We start from the raw sequence: 20029 nt of genomic DNA, 5'->3' as shown, positions 1-20029 counted from the left end.
TCTTAGTATGAGCTGAAGTTGGTGATGGGCGCAAGTTTTGCATGAAGACCCGCAGACGCTGGACGAAAGAAGATGGATCCGAAACACTCTGCGTAGTAACGGGGCTGACGAGGTCACCAGGCAAACGGAGTGTGCAGCCATAAACCATTCTCGGCTACAGAGCAGGCACGTTCTGGCCGAAGTGTTGAACGCAGGCCGAGAAGCACGCTAGGGAGGTGATACCCAATCTTCGGCGTGAGGCTGCGAGGCGAGTGCTGTGCTTTTAGATGACGGTGGAGTCTCTCCACAAGCCATTTGATGCTGGATGATACGCAGTTGTGCGAATACGCGCACAACCCAGTAGAGATGTGACAGAGGTGAAACGCTGACTCAACTGTCTGCCTCGATCGGTAGTCACCGTTATGGTACACCGAAACGGCTAATCCAGGTAGCAAGAAAGGTACGAGCAACTGTTTCTGCCGTGATGTCTGCAGTGCAGGATTGGAGCTGCTTCAGGCCACCTAGTTGTACCTGTCAATACACGTAAGCAAATACGTATTTCCCCGACATGGAGGTAAGGCCCGACAATGTCCAAATGAATGGTGTCGAAACGTGCATCAGGGAGAGGAATTTTCCCCATGGAGGCTTGGTGTGCCGTTGTACCTTGATACGCTGACACGCTGTGCAAGTGCGAACCCAGTCACGAATGTTAGCGCGTATGCGCGGCCAGACATAGCGTTCAGTGACCAGGTGTTGGCGTAGCTCTTACGCATGGATGGCAGATGGAGTGGAGGGTGTCAAAACCAGCACGACGCAGCTGTGAAGGAACATAGATACGAGTGCAGTTTGTGTGAAACATCGCACCAGACGTAACGTCGTCGTCGGGAAAGTTGACTTGTTCCAGTCGGAGGGAGTAGAGTATCGGAGTCGTGGAAGCTCACGTCTAATGCCTGTGCCTCCGCGAGCGAAGACAATGAAAGGTCGGTGGTGCCTGTCGTGGCATTGATGGTAATTCGACTGAGAGCGTCCGCTGCACTGTTAAAACCGCCTTTTACATAACGATGTCTGTGGTGAATTCGGCAATGAAAGCAAGGTGGCCGAAGTTCTCTAGGAGTGTGCTTGGCACTGCAGGAACGTAAAGCCGAAACAAGTGGCTTGGTCGGTAAGAATGGCAAATTGTCGCCCTTCAAGGAAGTACCTGAAATGCTTCACCGCAAGGTAGGCTGCGAGGAGCTCCCCTCCGAAAGTACTGTATCGGCGCTCAGTGTCGCGTAACTTGCGGGAGAAGAAGGAATTGGAGCCCATGCCCATTGATCCATTGATGAAGAGCGGCTCCACTGCTTCTGAAGAAGCGTCCCCCATGAGGCTAGTGGGAGCAGTTGGTGAAGGTGTGATGCAGGAGGGTGGCCTGGGCGAGTTTGGTCTTGACGGCGGAAAAATTTGATCCCGACCGTGTCCCAGGGAAGTGCGGCTGACTCGGCTTGAGAAAGTCGAGAGTAGTGCTTCCAGAGGCTGCAGCAGTGTAGAGCATGTAGGGATGAAGCGGCGATAAAATTGACGAGTCCGAGAAAACGTCGCAGACTACGTATGGACGTGGGAGGCGGTACTCGAGGATAGCTTGAACCTTGTCAGTAGAGAGGTGATGCCATCTTTAGTGATCTGATGTCCGAGGATGCTATCTCTCCGAGACTCCAAACTGACACTTTTCTACATTGATGACAAGGTCGTAATCACGCAGTCGAGGAAAAAGCTCACGTAGATGTGCCTTGTGCGTTTCAGCAGTCGTCCTTGCTGGCAACGAGAAGATCGTCGATATAGGCGAAACAAAACGGCAAGCCTCTTGTGACTTCGTCTATAAAACGCTGAAATGTCTGAGCTGCGTTTCTCAAACCGAAGGGCATCGTAAATACTCATAGAGCCCAAATGGGGTAATTATTGCAGTTTTTGGAATGTCAGAAGGCTCAACGGGGATCTGGTGATAAGCTTTCACGAGATCAATCTTCGAGTATACTGTTGTGCCGGTTTAAAAGGCAGTACAGTCTGAATTTGGGTAACGGGTATCGATCTGGAACGGTGACTGCATTGAGAGCCCGATAATCACCACAGGCCGCCAGTCATTGTTCTTCTTGGGAACCATGTGTAGCGCCGACGACCACGGAGCTTGATGACGGACGAATGATCTGCAGCTGTACCATATGCTCAAACTCGTTGCGAGCAATGCGAAGTTTACAGGGCCAAGTCGGCGAGGGCGGCAGTGAACCGGTGGGCCTGTGTTACGATGCAGTGGGTCACATGTGTGTGCTTGGGGTCTTATCCATTGGAGGACTGCGTTGTAATCTCCGGAAACTCGTTGAGCAGAGCTGTATATGGTGACGTAGGCGGTTTCACGAAAGTGGGGTTTAGGGCCGTAGCGCGTGACAGAAAACCATTGACCGATAAGCCGGTATAGCTTCTATCCACCAGGCGACAGCGGTTCATATCCACGAGCAGATGAAAATGCCTTAAGAAATCGGCGCCTAAAATTGCGTAGCGTACGTCTGCTATCCAAAATAACCACTGCAGTTTTCCTTTTGAGACCGAGATCAAGGGTCAGAGACTTCTGTCCGTAAGTTGCGATGACCGAAGAATTGATCGCTTGTAAGGAGTAGACTTCTCGCGGAGACGCCGGTCAGTTTTGGACGCTGGAATTATGCTGACTTCTGCTCCAGTGTCCACCATCAGCAGCGAAGACCTGTGGTTCTGTCGGTGATGTGGAAGAGGCGGCTTGATGCTTGGCCTTGATCGCCCGCCGCTGTTACTGACGATCGGCCGGAGCGTTTCCCATGCGCCATGAGCAGGGTGGCACACATCTGCGAGCCGCGGCACGAAAACGCCGGTGATAGTAGCATGTGTTCTGCGGTGAAAAGCGGTGCTCGGGCTGGTGGAGGGGCCGTTGCGGAGCAGGCGACGTGAGAGATGGTCGGTGTGGACGAGGATGGTCATTTAAGTTATGAATGCTCAGCAATTGCAGACGCAAGTTAGCGACTTCAGCTGCGAGATCTTTTACCGTTTCTCGAAGGGAATCTGCTTCAGAAATCGGAGAGGTGTGGGCAGCGTTTATGACTGCCGGAGCAACGTCCATCATGTCATCGGCCATTCTGCCAGCTCCGACAGCGTCTATCCTGAGCTGGGACAAGAGCCATTCGCACGGTAGGTGGAAGACGCTGTAGAAACAACTCACGTAGTATGGATGTTTCTAAGCCGTCCGGCTGGTCCCCAAGCAGGTGCTGCAGGTGACGTAGAAACTGTGTGGGACGGCGGTCCCCGAGCTCTTCGTTGCACAGAAGTTGCTGAATGCGCCGATGCTTAGGCGGAACGAGTCGGTGAAGAAGAGCCTGTTTGACTGTCGTATATGGAGTGTCACCAGGCGGGCCCACGAGGATGTCGCGTATTTCGGCCATTGCCTGTGGCGGCAACGCTTCAACGAGGAGCTCATGCTTGCGAACTTCTGACGTGATGCGATGAATGCGGAACTTGTTCTCGACTTGAATGAACCATAAGGAGGGATCGGCAAGCCACAGCTGTGGTAGCGTTATGGTAGTAGTACCTCCAACAACGCCCGAAGAGGGTACATGGCCGGGTGCAGCGGCAGCGGTACCAGGGCTGAGGCCGTCGAGATGCTCACGCTGCTCCATGGAAGGTCGCGTTCGTAGTCCGGGTCACCAATAAATATAGCACACTGAAACGCGGTTCCGAAAACACAGCGCGGTTTATTATTGTATCTCCGCCATTGTTCCAACTACTTCTTCTTTCTCCACAGCAGACTACCCACTACTAGTTTATGTCCCAAGTGCGTCGTGCCAGAAGAAGAAGAAAAGTATGCCACAACGTCATCATAACTTGTTGCAGCGTGGTCACGTGAGGGATGTATGGGGGTCCCCAAGGGTTCCCCTTTGAGGGTGTCAGTAGCACGAGGATGTCGATCGCTCACGCAGACATCAAAATTCATTTAAAATAACTTCCAAGCTATATTCGCTGTTCATATTTTGCAGGTGATATACGCACGTTCACGGGAATCGATCCCGCAGGCTATCTTGGCAGCGAAATTTTGTGTCAGTACCCCTTTAAAAGTGACTTTATGTAAAAAACAAGAAGTTGTTTGAAAATTCGAAAATCTTAGACCTAATATCTCCCCTCCCTCTATCTCAATATGTCCACCCGTCAAAAATTTCTGGGGAGAACCCTGTGGTATAGTCATCCGTGCGCACAAGTTCCCCAATTCTTCCTGTGCACTCGCAGGAGGTATCTGGGGCTCCAGTCACTGATTATTCATGCAAGCCTCTTTTTATTCACTCACAGCAAGAACCCGAAGACCAAGCTGGCTTCGACAGCAATCGGGTTCTATTCAGGGATGTTGTCGACTCGTTTCTGGAAACCAAAGCCGACATCGACAGCGAAACCAGCAATGCTGTTACCACGCTGCTCGGTGACAAGCCCGACGATGCCAGCTTGGGGGACGTCTCGACAGAGCACTTGTACAAGTGCCTGGAGATTGTGGATCCGGAGCGTGCCGTGAGGCTGCATCCGAAGGACCGTCGGAAAATCGAACGGTAGCGTTGCCCGCCCTTGCCGTAATTTGAAATGTGCACAAAGAGTAGGTGGTTCGTCTTCTGCTGACTTATACGACTCAAAGTATACGACCACAGTATACAACCAAAGTTGAATGTTCACCACTGAGTCAATTTCAAGCTGAGATTTGACTCGTGAATGTTCAACATATTGTAACTTTTGTTCCAATAGGTTTAGAACATCCATTTTTGTTGCATTGCACTCAGTTCTGATTCCAGATTATTGTGATATGCTTATTTACTTTCTAACTCTCTCAGTTTAGAAAAAATCTTGCTCCCCAATGGGCACATGAAATATTTTGTATTTTAGAAACTGCACTATATACTAGACAAATAATTGCATATTTGAAATCAACACACAAATGTACATAAACTCGGGGAGTTTCATCAAAATCAATCGAGAAATAAAAAACTTTTTTTTAAGTGCCATGTCTCCCCTCAGCTGCGCATATAAACATGGACACAACAGCATGCCCAATCTTCTTCCCTCTTTTTGTGTTTGTGTTTGTTAGCGCAGTTAAAAGCCTTCACAGTGAATGTCAAAGATGTTTCAGGCATCACGTGAAGCATGCGAGCTGAAACGATACTGACGTTGCGCATACTGGCAGAAATTAAAATAAGAACTCATTTTAAATAGCCCTAACATGTTCATTGTCTGTACGTACATAAAATGCTTGTGTATGTAAATTCGATAAATTTAGTTCACCATTGGGGAACGTCAGGTGATCAAGAATTGGCATTACTAGAGAATTGTTCTTTTTTTCTACGTCTTGGTTAGGAAACATTTTGTTTTCTTTTTACCCACACAAACACACCATCTGAAAACTTGGTTTGCTTTCTGTAAAATAACTAGACTCTAAGTGAATGGAAATCTCTTAAAACGCAATCGCTGCTTAAGTGGAACAACTGGCTCTAATATGATTGATTTCATACTTGAATTTTGCGCCCCTATTCATCTCTCAGTAAACAGAACTCTTGTGAAATGGAACATACCATATTTTCTCACATATAACCCGCACCAAAAAAACTGAAAAGTGTGCTTAAAAAGTGGGGGTGTGAGTTATATGGATTTTTTTTTTCTTTTTTGTAGAGTTAAAGTTAGGGGTGCGAGTTATATGCAGGGACAAGTTATATGCGAGAAAATACGGTATTTTTCCGGTCCCTTCGGGTTTCTTTTTTAACAAGAGTCTGCTGTACTTTGCATTGAATAAAAACATTGATTTCTTACCGGCAACACGACGAGGCTGATAACGCGTTTTCTTGTTTTAATTTCAGGAGCCTTCAGGTCTTCCAAGTCCACGGTCGGCCACACAGCGACATCATCGAAGAGCAGCAGCAGATGGAAGGAGGCAGCTCGCTCGGCGGCCCGCTACGGTTCCAGCGCCCATGCGTGCTGTGGCTACAGTGTGACCAAAACGGTCTGTATCACTGTCGCGCTAGCATGCCAAAATGTACCAACTTATGCCTTGTAGGGTGGCCACTGGAGGTTTGTGAATAGTGATTTTCACAGTGAAGCAGTCTTAGACTACCCTGTGCTGTTGTTGTCGTCGTCGTCGTGGTAGTAGTAGTAGTAGTAGTAGTAGTAGTAGTAGTAGTAGTATTAGTAGTAGTAGTAGTAGTAGTAGTAGTAGTAGCAGCAGCAGCAGCAGTAGTCATAGTAGTAGTAGTAGTAGTAGTAGTAGTAGCAGCAGCAGTCATAGTAGCAATAGTAGTAGTAGCAGCAGTAGTAGTAGTAGTAATAGTAGTAACAGCAGCATTAGCAGTAGTAGTAATAGTAGTAGCAGCAGCAACAGCAGTAGTTATAGTAGCAATAGTAGTAGTAGTAGCAGTAGCAAGCAGCAGCAGCGGCGGCGGCGGCATGCCAAAGCATGCCAAAATGCCAAAATGTACCAACTTATGCCTTGTAGGGTGGCCACTGGAGGTTTGTGAATAGTGATTTTCACAGTGAAGCAGTCTTAGACTACCCTGTGCTGTTGTTGTCGTCATCGTCGTGGTAGTAGTAGTAGTAGTCGTAGTAGTAGTAGTAGCAGCAACAGCAGTAGTCATAGTAGTAGTAGTAGTAGTAGTAGTAGTAGCAGCAGCAGTCATAGTAGCAGTAGTAGTAGTAGCAGCAGTAGTAGTAGTAGTAGTAACAGCAGCATTAGCAGTAGTAGTAATAGTAGTAGCAGCAGCAACAGCAGTAGTTATAGTAGCAATAGTAGTAGTAGTAGCAGTAGCAAGCAGCAGCAGCGGCGGCGGCGGCGGCGGCGGTAGTAGTAGCAGCAGTAGTAGTAGTAGTAATAGTAGTAACAGCAGCATTAGCAGTAGTAGTAATAGTAGTAGCAGCAGCAACAGCAGTAGTTATAGTAGCAATAGTAGTAGTAGTAGCAGTAGCAAGCAGCAGCAGCGGCGGCGGCGGCGGCGCAGGTCATTAGACCAGACGGGGGAGTGAATAAAGAAATCAATAAAATTAAATGACGATGTTGATGATGCTTGAAATGTGTAAGCGCGCGTATTTCAAATCTAGCGGTGGATTTACGACACCACTTGATCTCGCTAGCCAATCACGTGCGTTCGCACACCTACAGCTTCGCTGTCCGTCAGTTCTCACTGCATGGAACTGGCTGAAATTTTTAGTTAGAATCTAATAGAAATCGAATATCAAATACCTTTCAAATAGTGAACCGCCATCCCAACATGAAATAAGAATGTCATTCACATGCTAGTATATTCATGACTTGAGCTTTATAAATGGGCAAATCGAGCATCGGAACTAATCAGATTATTTTCGCATGTGAATAACTCTTCAGATGATTCAGGATGATCAGAGCCTAGCCCGTATAGTCTGGCTCCTCAAGTAAAGCAATTTGCTGAGATATGGAAGTTCTTATCTTCACGCGTACTGTATGCCCTTCGGATTTATTGGTGTGATTTTTTCAAAAATTCCAGAGAATGTGGACGGGGAAAAAACCGCCGACGTAGTATAACTGGCTTGTGTGTCAAACTGGGCAACTTGTGTTAATGTTAACGCAGTGCTCGATGAAAGGCTGGACGCCCGTGTGGACGACATGATGGCTGCCGGCCTCATCAAAGAGATGGAGGAGTTTCATGAGCGATACAACAAGCATCGCATAGACCACAATCTGTGAGTTGGCATCAATGGCATAGAGCCTTCAGCTGAACCCGGATAAAGCGAATTAGTATTCTCCATATCGACCATGCGAAAACCCACCAGTCCTAAAAGTAGAACATAGTTTCGCTAGAAATGTAACATAGGTACAATACAGACCGCACTCTGTAAGGTAACATCTGTGGTGCTGAGTGTAATAGTCTATGGACATGGTAGTAAGGTGTAGAAGTCTAGGGGTATCGCGAGATCTAACAAGCATTTTAGACATCACGATGATGACAGTCGGGAAGTTAGTCTTTTATGACTTGGAGCTCCGCCGCCACTGTGTGCTCATTTGTGCATGCCGAGATATTGAATCACAAGCAAAAGCAAGGAGTGCTAGAATGATATGTCCATTAGTCTTTTTTTATTTTTATTTTGTAAAATAAATTTTCTTACCCCCTGTATTTCAATATGTCCGTCCACTCAATGCTCCACCTTAAGACGACAGCACCGCCCCACGGCAGGCATGGTCGCTGCATGCAAGTGATAACTCGCTGCAATTCTAGAGAAGCACAGTGTCATTTTCAGTCAAGCGGCGGCATCGTGCTCAGCTCGGTCGAGTGAAGGACAAACTTCAAGTCAAGGCGCTCGCTTGAGAATACCGGAGGTTGGGCCATCCTGGGGCTTAGTTTGAGAGAGTCCTCGCGATTTTTGTGTTCAGGTGTCGACAATTTCGTACCTTCATTAAACCATCCTCGTGGTGGTGTTCTCATTTTTTCAGAGAAGCTGATTACACGAAAGGCATCTTCCAATCAATCGGGTTCAAGGAGTTCCACCGGTACCTCCTCATGGACAGTGAAGAGAAAGCCTCTCCGAAAGGACAGAAGGAATTCGCCCAAGGTTAGTCTAAAAAAATCTCAGCATTGGTCTGTGTGTTTTAATATGAGTGAGCACAGTTTAACCTGGTTTTAATGGAGCCATTTATAACGTAAGAGCAGCTTTATTGTAACCTGGTATCTGTCTTAAATGCATGTTGGTGGAATGGTGATACCAGCAAGAACTGATTTACATTATTAGATGATTCACTACAACCCTGTACGCTTCTGTCTTACGTTTGCTAAAACGATTGAGTTCCTTCTTGTAAATTGCGGTGTACGTTATTTCCCTGTACGCGCTGTTTTCTTGCAGGGTTGTGGCTTATGAAGCAAGTGACGAAGCGGTATTCCAGGAAGCAGAAAAGGTGGATTACGCAGAGGTTCTTGAGAAGTAAGCCCGCTTTTCTTGCACTTATTTTACAAATCATGGGTTTAGTTCATCGTCTAAACCTCGAGTGCAAGCACCGTTATGCCTTTCCAAACTTCAAGAATGAACCATGGGCGTTGTCCGGGAGGGGGGGTGTAAAAGGGGCGATTGCCCACCCCCCCCTGTCACAATGCAGCGTGGTTTTGCAACCCCAGAAGATAAAATCCTGCTGACACCCATGGAATGAACCCAAGTAGCACAAACTCAAGCCCTATTGCTTTTATGACACTGGCTAAATACTAGGGGTGTGCGAATATTCGAAATTTCGAATATTTTTCGAATAGTGTTTGCTATTCGATTCGATTCGCACTGAAATTTTACTATTCGAACTATTCGAACTTCCCAAAGACAAATGCAGTCAACGTCCGGTTGAAAGTGACCCCTTCAGATTTTTAATATGATTCACCTCATTACACTCTCGTACTGCGGCAAAGCTGCCTTTCAAGCTCCGTTACGGTCGAACTTAGCCAAGAGACAAAGTCCGGTTGGAAGTGGTCCCTAGATTTTTAATATGCTTCACCTCATCACACCCCCGTATTGCGGCAAAGCTGCCTTTTAAGCTCCGTTACGGTCGAACTTAGGCAAGAGACAATGTCTGATTGGAAGTGGTCCCTAGATTTTCAATATGCTTCACCTCATCACACCCCCGTATTGCGGCAAAGCTGCCTTTCAAGCTCCGCTACGGTCGCAAATGTATTAACTCAAGAAAACACTGGTTCCAATATGGAGATGAAAGATGTGACAGAGTTGGGGGCTCAATTAATGCTGTTTTGGACCTGAAATTTGGGCAGGAAGTCCAAAAAATCGGACGCCGAAGCTTTTTAGCATTCAAAATTTCAGATGTTCTTATATATCGACGTCTACAAGGCAGATTTGGAACTCCGGACTTGAAGGGAGCACACCCTTGTCTGCCACATCAGTTGGCCTTCCACAGAAGTTGAAAGAGAAGGAGAGGCTGAGGAAATGGCATCTCTGCCTATCACGTGTAAAGTGTTGTCGGCAACACTTTGGTTGCACCAAATCATGTACATAAATACAATTCGGCCTCTACATTGCCTCATTCTTGATAAGAAAGACAACTATGAAATATGACCCCACCAGCGCTTCATCAACCTCGCGAAAAGAAACACTTTCATGTCGCTATCTCACAAGAACATACTTAGGGATTCTCTGCAACTTTTTCTGTAATTTCACTTCGAATTATTCGAAAAAATGTTTGAGAAATATTCGAAAATTATTCGAAATTATTCGATTCGATTCGCACTCAATCTTTATTATTCGAATTCGCTTCGCACCCAAAATTTTGCTATTCGCACAGCTCTACTAAATACACCTTGTGGTTGTTTATTCCATTTACAGTCTGTTATTCCATTTACAGTCTGTTTCCATTTACAGGGAATAAATTAACTATTTATGTAGCCCTATCCCTGAGGGAGTTATATATACATACTCGCATTTTTTTTTTTAATCATATAACTCCCTCAGTGAGTTTAGCATACTTTATGTAGTGGACTAGTCACTTTATGCAGGTTTGTTCTAGAGTTCAGCAGCACATGCTCTCGGGCATACGTTAAAAAGCCTAGGTGCTCCATAATAATTGGGAGCTCCATATTGCAACATCCCTCACAGCTCGTGCAGCGTGTTGGTATTTAGAACCCGACCAATCAATCAGTCAACCAATCTCCAGCTATTGCATAGTTTCACAGTAGAAGAAAAAAGTGCACAAATAATTAGCCAAGAAATGCATAGCAACAATAACATTTATTATATGAGGAACAATACTGTGTGCAGATGCTGTGGTCACATGCTGCTTTCAAATCAATTGCGCAACGCTATATGCGCACCTAGCCCTTTTTCAACGGAGAAAAACTTTTGTTCTACAATCTGAATTTGCTGGCCAGCCAGTTTAAGCATTTTGAGAGTGCCGTTTCACTTTCCAGCACCGGATCGACAGGTGCCACCTGTGTACAGCCTAGATGCAACGGACGTCTCGTGTTGGGACGAATGTACCAGGGACAAGAGCTTCGAAATTGTCCGAGACTTCCTGGAGGTACAGTGGACTCTCAGTACTCATAAAACTTTGGTTTGCCCAATACTCGAGTATGGCTCTGTCATATGAAACCCTCACAACATACCTGACGTCAAAAAAAATTTTAATTTGTCAGACGAAAGCTATACGCTTCATATATTGACGCTGTGACAGGTGTTTTTTCCCCTAGTTCACATCTTCATAGTCTTCAGCTTACTGTAATCTCACTTCTCGTCGTCACGTTGAATCTTTGAAGTTTCTTTATGCTTTGATTCACACTCTGCGATTTCCTTTACTAAGCAACTACATCACGCACGCTAAACCAACATCCACCAGACATCATCATGAGCTGAATATGTCTCCTTTCCATCACCAAACTAATGCGTATAAATACACTTCTTTTTTTGTCCACACTATTGAAATATGGAATTCTTTACCCGGCCATGTTAGATCTTTACCACTTGCTGAATTTGTTTTGCACGCTACTCACCATCGATCTTCACATTCAGTAGATTTCGTGTTGTTTTGCAATTTTTTGTATTTGCTACCTCCATTCCTGCGATAGCCCTTCAAGGCTGCAGTATGTTGAAAAAAAGAAAGTGTAAATTGCTTAAAACAGAGTTGCTTCTTAAATAGAACAACCGCCTCTAATATGATTGGTTTCATACTTGAATTCTGCACCCCTGGTCATCTCTCAGTAAACGGAACTCCTGTTAAACAGAACATATTTTCCTGGTCCTTTCAGGTTCTATTTAACGAGAGCCCACTGTGTGCACTTCTATAGGGATGTTGATACATTGAGTGTAGCGCTAAATTTGTAGATCACGTTTGTAGCTGTACGTGCGCACTAAAGCACCCAGACGGTGGAAAGAAGTCGGTGGAACAGAACACTGTCTCGTCTACTTCTATCACCGTCTGTGCATTTTTTTCACTGCTATGCAAACTGATGCCATCCCATCAGCCTCTCCTTTAAAACTTAGTAACTTACATCAACTGCAACATCAAGGCATCTCTCAGCTCAGCAATCTCTGATCATCTCTAACATAAGCCGACTTCATACCTTACGACCACAAGTTTTTTTTTTTTTTTCACTTCCTTCATCCTCTGCTGTGCGCACTTGTGTTTATGTGCAAGCACACCACAGCTCACACTTACGCGACACATCGCCGCATGGCATTGGGAGGCATTGCCGTCCAGCTCTGACTTAACGGAAAAGCTAAAGGTAGTCTACCCACCTAGAAGGACAGCTAATGCCACTGGACTAATCCGTGCTGCTGTCTTTCTAGTTCTTTATGTTGTGCATGATTTCACCTTCCATTTGGCATTGCATGGCGCAGGGCAATAAGAACTCCAGGCAAGGTTGCCATGCTGCAGTAGACTCCACCGCGAGCTTATAATTTGGATTACTCATGAGCCATCCCCTCATTAAGCAAGGGGCTGTGGGGAAAACCTACTTTCATTCTGGTACACTCTGAGCGAGGTATCACTGACACAATCATCTCTATTGTCAGAAAGCAGGTTTTTAGCATGCACGTAGACAATGAATTTGCAGGCTGTTAGGTGGAAGTATATGTGTTCTTCGGAATAAAACCCAGTCGTGACTCTGCGCCCGGCCTTGGGCTCTTGTCGTCCATGTTTGTACTGCGCAGCCTCTTGCTTAATAATGCATGACCGACAGGCCCATCAACATGCATTAATGAAATGCTCATTTCTTGTTTCGTTTCTTGGCTCTGTCTGAGACTATTTGCACGTTCTTCTTGTTCCTCTACAGGGCAGAGAGCCTAGCCACAAGCCAATCCCTCTGCTCGACAGCAACAACAACAGGCATCGGCTCTTTACTTGCGACATCTGCAATGTGACGACAATTGGAAGCATCACGTGGGAAGGTACGCTTCAATTCCTCGATGTAGTACCTATTCATTGACAAGTCACGTCGGTCCCTTCCTGCGTAAATGTTCATTCCATCCTCGCGTGGTTTTCAAGCGCAGTCCGTTATAAGTCGCTGAATGTGGTGGCAGTGTTGTACACGAAAAGCCCAGCGTGTCGAAATGCGGCCCTCGTAGGTGCAATGGTTACATGCGTATTTGTATGCGCGATTTTTCAATAACTGATGCTCTCTCGATCGTGGGCGATCGGCCGTGGCTGATATGGCAATCCGATCTTTCATTGAGGTGACTTGTCACTTCATGTTGCCACATGTGATTGTTCTTTTTCCTGGATCTACGACCGTCGTCGTTGCCCGGAGCAACAGAAGTGTTGCGCTAAGCACGTGGACGAATTCTCAGCATGGAGGAACGGAACAGTTAGGATAGAGCATTGCACAATACAATAAAAAAAAGAACTAAAAGTAGTATGTCAGGCCCGCACACGCCAAGCTCTGCTTGCCCCCATTTTCCCATTAAAGCAAGGTCTCCTAAATTCTTATCTTTCTTTCTTGTTTCTGTGCGCTAACAAGGCAAGAAAAGCAGTAGAAAGAACTTTTATGGTTTGGTAGCCCAAAACTTTTAAAAAGGGAATTGAAATTCTTCTTGTTGAGTAATGTGGACGGAACTGCATATTTCTTCTACACTTCTGTGATGCGAAACAGTTGTAAGTCGTCTTCCGCATTTCGTGCCGTTTCCACAATAATGCATCAAAACTAGCTGCCTATTCCTCTACCGTATCCAATTTTTCATCCGGGCTTCTGAACTACAGAAAGCAACCTATATCTTTGCATCGTTATTTTTTTACTTCCAGCTCATCTGAAGTCCAAGAAGCACCATGCATTAGTGAAGAAACGGAGAGAGAGGCAAGCTGATGAAGAAATGAACAGGTAATAATTTGCCTCTTTTCAATGTTAGCTTTTATGCCAACATTCAGTCCTTTTGTCAGTGGACAGCTGGCTGAGCTGATTCGTCATCAGCCACCAACAGAGTGAGATTGGTTGTAGTGAGCGGGCTATCAAAGAATGAGAGCGGGAATGACTGTAAAAGCAGCTGACTTGCTCTCGTATCTGTGTGTAAATCACTGCATATTGTGCATTTCTCTTACCGTAACAAGTCGTCCGGGGCTCACATCGGCGCTGATTGCAGTCTTAGAATAACAGAGAGCTGAGCTAGTTGGTAAGTATTCATTCTAAAAAGACAGGCCGTGCAAACACGGACACAAGAAAGAAGTCAGGAAAGAAGTTAGTCGGCGTTTGTGGTGTCCTGACTTCTTTCTTGTGTCCGTGTTTGCACGCCCTGTCTTTTTAGAATGATTGCAGTCCTGATACAGCCCTTATGTGAGCCCGGTAGACTTTCTGTTTCCAAAGCACGAAAGAAGCCTGAAAGGTCCCCATTTCGATGGTGTTCCCGCCATCCAACTGGCTGTCACAGAGTCTTTGATAGAGGTCACGGCAGCTCGGTTTTAGGGAGCCTTTGCAGTGGAAGAATTGTGTTGGAAGTCGTGTATTGACGCCAAATAACTATTTTGAAGAAATTGAATAGTATGTTCCAATCGGATTGATAAATTCTTTTTACCAGACCGAGTCTCATTACGTTACAGACAGACCTTGTATGCTAAATACCAGTATTTGTTGCTATATAGCATAAAATTGTATAATTTAAGATTGTTTTGTGGCCAAGCTAACCACAGGTTTGGTGACTGTCTTTATTTCGTGCATCTTGTATATCGATTATTTATAGCTAAGTAAGCACTGCTGCTGTTACGCCCAGGACGAGTTGTAACATGTCAGGAGGCTAACCACTTCCTTTTCCCCTAACCGCGGGCAATGCCTTTTATTGTCCAAAACATTCATTAATAAAAGAAATAAGAAAAAGGTGTGTTCAGACAACATAGAGAGCGAATGACAGTGGGGTGATGGGAAGAGAAGAGAGGTTCTAAAAACAACTAGAGAACAGCACAAGGACAAAGCACATACCTATCCGCATCATACACTGATCGGACGCCAGGGTCCTTTTATCATTTTCGAATTTTTGGAATCCTGGTCACAGACTACACATTCAGCTCTCAGACATCTCAGTTTCATGCAGACTTGCGCACCATTTGCTAGATGTTTACGTAGCGTACCTTTCGGCAGGCATACGCCGCCACTTTGCATAGAAGTCACCTGCCTTCGTCGTCTGAATTCATTCTGGCATATTTCGAGGAAGCAAACCATGTTTTACCAGTGCGTCCTCTGGAAAGATGCCTGCTGCGTTCACCAAAGATCTGCTGCCCCTCCCTTTTTCCATTTTCTTGTTTCTACTGGAGGCGGTAGCTAGCGATCCTTGTGGTGGCCGCTTGCAACTCATTTGTGCACACCACCACCCCAACCCCCTTTGCAGAGATAGGGAAGTAGCTGGCGCCATCTTTACAAACGACCACGACTAAAGACCGGACGACTACAATGGGTTGACGAGTGACACCGCAGGCATCTTTCTCGAGGAGCTGTTGGTTTTACAAACATTATTCTTGGCATCTACTGGAATTGGTTTTCTGGTGTTGTGCATCTACTGTCTTTGGACGCAGTGGCAACAGTGTGAATACCACGACGTGAAAAATAGTCGTTCGCAATTACTTGAACGTGGCGTGTATTTAAAGAATCTCAAGAGTGTTCGGCTTTCACATTCACACAATGTTAGCAATGTTGGTTGCTAGCAATTTAATACTAGTAAAACTAACCTGAATTGCTTTTATTCTTCAGGAATCCTTCAACAGAGGAGCATGCCAAGGCTCAAGATGCAGTGGGCTAGTTTGCGAATACGTGCAATTTTCATGTTACTAATGACTTCTGCAACGTTTCCAACGTTGACCCCATATTGTACCATATTTTCATTAATAGTAGTATAATATTTAACTTATGAATTTCCAGCTAGAAAAAGCACCTCATGTCATTTGAAAGCAGCCCAAGTGATAGGATGGTTTTTTATGATAAGGGAAGGCAATGAAAAACCATATTTGGCAACTTACGTTCATTTATGTATTCACTCCAGCAATATGCTTTGAACATAGTGAACTTTCTTGTTATCAAACCGTTTGATTTAAAATGCACATCAACATACATTTATGAATTATCATATTATATGTCAGCGTGAGGAATAAGCAGAGCTGACTGTTCAGTGCACATCCTCTCAACAGCAGGAGAGATTTACAACGTTGTAACATGGCTAAAACAGCAAACAGGATGGCGATGAAAGAAAATGCGCAACATGAAGCACCGTGCTGTGCACGTCTTTTCTGTCATTGTCGTACTATATGCCATTTTACCCCTGTTACAACATTAAACCAACTATCCCAGTGACCCACAGTTCTGCAGTTTACAAGACTAAATCTCTGCAATTTTCTACTCTGCATACAGATTGAAATACGCATATTTATTTTTACGCCTACCTGCAAATGAGTGGGAAGCTTCCATGATGGAATGTGTGAGCGCGACAGAACGAGGATGTACAAGTGTTGAGTCACGCTTACACATCCTGTCATTATTCTAACCAACACGCTTTCCTACATGAGAAGCTTCATTTCCTCATGCAACAATATTTTTTCACGTCAAGGCCACAGTTGTGTTTGCTCTGATCGTTTTCGACGTTTATGCGATATGCCGCAAGTCATGTAGGCCAGAACAGCTGCTTGAAATCACTCGGTGCTTCGACTGACCGAAGTTGCTATTTTGGAAGTGACAACTCCAAATTAAAAGGACAACTCCAGTGGAAATAAAAAGCTTCAGCTTCCAGATTCTGTGCTGCTTTTTTGACCAAGTGCCATACATCTGGTATATTATGCAACAACAGAATAGCAATTTCTGAAACACAAAGTAGGCCTTAGGTAATTTTGGTGTGCCGACAGTCCTCATGATTGCATAACAGACACTGTGTCATATCTTGAAGTGGCAACTGCAACTGGCTACGGCAGTATACGTCCTTACCAAATCGTTCGCCAAGGAAGTACTACGGTCAAACTAGATTCCGACGATGTCGAATCCATCACAGGACTAACTCCTTCATATCCGATTCTTTACAAGTATACAAGCTGATCACGACAAATAGTTATCATTAGAGTAAAAGCTTGTTTGGATTTCCCGAAACTAGAAAAACAGTCCGAATTAACCGAATGCCATATTATCGGAAGTATCAAGAAAACAATAAATAAATGTCTGATACATCAATGCACTTTCATTTTGTTGAGGAATATGCAAATACAGTAATTATTTTGCATCAGAACAGTGCAAAAGCCGCAATTTCCATCATGTGCGAATTCGTTCACAATGTGAACGCAGGTCAAGACCCCCGTGTCTTAATCCAAAACGTGCTCTGAACCCATACCTTATTACGTACCAACAACGCAATTGTGGATGGCGACTATGCCTTTCTGAAAGCTCGTGGCCGTTTCGGCTGTCCGTGAACGCTGTTTTTGTTCGTTTGCATCGCACATTTGCGGCACTTCATGCTTGGTGCGCTCCAAGTATCGTCTGAATTAATCGGGTTGCAGCCAAATATGACTGAATTAACGAGTTTGATGCCATTAAACAATGCATACGCTTGGCGGGACCTGAGGGCACGTACGAATTATCCAATTTTCCGAATTAACAAGTGTCAAATTAACAAGCTTTTACGGTATACACAAAATAAGCGAGCTCGATGCCTTCGACAGGCCAGCAAAGGGTCTCCTGCTGAACTTGATGGCTTGTTGGCAGTTTGCTATGTCGATACAAGACACAAAACAGCAACGAATTGTGTACATGTGTTGTGCAATGTCACCATATCATGAAAGTAGTGCGATCATTTGCGATCGTGCATTTTTTCATTCCGCGATGCATGTCGTCGGCGTGTTTGCAATGCCACCAATATCATGAAAGTAGTGTGATCATTTGTGATCGTGTATTTGTTCATTCCGCGATGCACGTCGTCAGTGTGTTGGCTTGTCAGGTGCAGTCTAACTAAGCCAAGCCGCTTGTCAAAACCCACATGATTGTCTCCTGGATCTGTCTACTTCCAAGTTCTTTTGCCGGGCATAGTAGCACGGCGATTTTTAAGACGTCGAGAGCACCACAGACAAGCCAGAGGTTGTACTGCTATGATCGTAGATTCAGCCAAGAGTTCAATGCATGGGCAGTCTCACATTCAAGTGACCGATGAAGTCTGATACGGGCATATGGATGACCAGCCACCCGCGACTACTACCGTTAAGGGCAATCGGCAACCAAACATGGTTTGGTGTCGAGTTGATGTGGTGGAAGCTGGGCTTACATTTACCACATCTACCGAGGCACTGGGTATAGAGTACCGTACATCTGGAAGAGCCTACATGCAAATATTGCATGCGTCACTGGCGTAGCGACAGGGCAGGGCTGGGGTTCAACCCCCCTTCACCCCAAAATTTTTTAATTTTGCATATGGATATGTACACACACACAAACAGATGCACAAACATAAATAGTGGTTGACCTCCTTCTCCTTCGAAAATTTCTGGCTACACCCCTGGCGTGCGTCGTGGTTTTCTGGTACAGTAAAAGGAAAAGCACTGTCCACAGCACAAAGTGCAACTTGGTAGTGCCAAAAATAATGCCCTCAAAATGCATGCTTGATTATTTCTGGATAGTAAATGAGGTTGGTTCTAACGCGTTTTGATTCGACATTGCACTCTATAATGTGTCTTTCTGGGTTGGGAATTTCATGCACCGTTTTTTTTTTCTCTTTAAGTAGGAAATGACTGCGGAACTGGAACTGTTCTACAACGTTGTGCAAGTGCCCAATGGCATATCCGCATGTTGGAGACTTGCTGGTGGACTGCTGTCAACATGTTCTTTCAATTGTTGCTCATTGTCACTACATTTGTACGAACTGTGACAGCATATCGCCCTCCTTATTTACTGCTCATGTAATAATCACACAAGTTTCATGTTGATGTGCTGCTATCATTAGCCGAATCTTCTTTTTTTTTTTTTTGAACTGCAAAAGGTAGAATATTTGCCTTGATGCAAACAATTTGGTTTACCACAAGTCGCACTACAAACCGGTCCTGCTACACAAAAAATATGAAAACCGACTATTAAATCCTTTTTTTCTAGAATATATATTGCATAATGGTATCACTAGTACATGTCCAACAAGTAGTTTTTGAAGTCCTGGATCGAACCATATAGGTCAACAATATTTTGGCAACCAAACTGAATATGTTTAGCAGTGAAATATAGTAGAACTACTCATGCAGCTACATAGTTTGTTCAAAAGCTCTCATAGCAGAAAAAAAATAGAGCTGTGCGAATAGCAAAATTTTTGGTGCGAAGCGAATTCGAATATTGAAGTGCGAGTGCGAATCGAATCGAATATTTTTCGAATATTTCTCGAATATTTCTAGAATGTTTCTCGAATACTTCGAAGCGAAATTGCAGAAAAAAAAGTTTGAGAGGATTCCTAAGCATATTCTTATGAGATAGCAACATGAACGTTTCTTTTCACTACGTTGATGAAGCACTGGTGGGGTGGTGTTTCAAAGTTGTCTTATCAAGAATGAGGCAATGTAGAGGAATTGTATAGTATAGTACATGATTTGGTGCAACCAAAGTGTTGCCGACAACACTTTACATGTGATAGGCAAAGATGTCATTTCCTCAGCCTCTCCTTCTCTTTTAACTTCTGTGGAAACCCAACTGATGTGGCGGACAAGGGTGTGCTCCCTTCAAATCCGGAGTTCCAAATCTGCCTCGTAGACGTCGATATATCAGAACATCTGAAATTGTGGATGCTAAAAAGTTTCGACGTCCGATTTTTCGAACTTCCTGCCCAGATTTCAGGTCCAAAACAGCATTAATTGAGCCCCGACCTCTGCTGCATCTTCCATCTCCATGTTGGAACCAGCGTTTTCTTGAGTTAATACATTTGCGACCGTAGCAAAGCTTGAAAGGCAGCTTTGCCGCAATACGGGGGTGTGATGAGGTGAAGCATATTGAAAATCTAGGGACCACTTCCAATTGGACATTGCCTCTTTGCAAAGTTCGACTGTAACGGAGCTTGAAAGGCAACTTTGCCGCAATACGAGAATGTAATGAGGTGAAGCATA

At 44.9% G+C, this 20029-nt stretch overlaps 2 protein-coding genes across 4 annotated transcripts in view; one reads left to right on the top strand and one right to left on the bottom strand.

Moving 5' to 3' along the window:
* LOC119407278 (uncharacterized) overlaps positions 1-20029 on the bottom strand; it is a 310646-nt gene that overhangs the window by 238841 nt on the left and 51776 nt on the right. The gene's annotated exons all lie outside the window — the stretch shown is intronic.
* Positions 4318-18979, top strand: LOC119407277 (tRNA dimethylallyltransferase; the record flags this gene model as incomplete). 2 transcript variants are annotated; one of them, XM_037674169.2, is given in 9 exon segments in its annotated part: positions 4318-4568; positions 5862-6004; positions 7599-7710; positions 8459-8577; positions 8866-8943; positions 10920-11029; positions 12780-12894; positions 13745-13820; positions 18673-18979. In XM_037674169.2, coding segments are annotated over 9 exon segments (1011 nt in total), but the record flags the coding sequence as incomplete, so codon positions are not given.

The sequence above is a fragment of the Rhipicephalus sanguineus genome, chromosome 10 (genome assembly GCF_013339695.2).
Source record: "Rhipicephalus sanguineus isolate Rsan-2018 chromosome 10, BIME_Rsan_1.4, whole genome shotgun sequence".
NCBI classification, from domain to species: domain Eukaryota; kingdom Metazoa; phylum Arthropoda; class Arachnida; order Ixodida; family Ixodidae; genus Rhipicephalus; species Rhipicephalus sanguineus.
The sequence above is the reverse complement of the archived record's forward strand: the minus strand, read 5'-3'. Positions and strand labels throughout refer to the sequence as shown.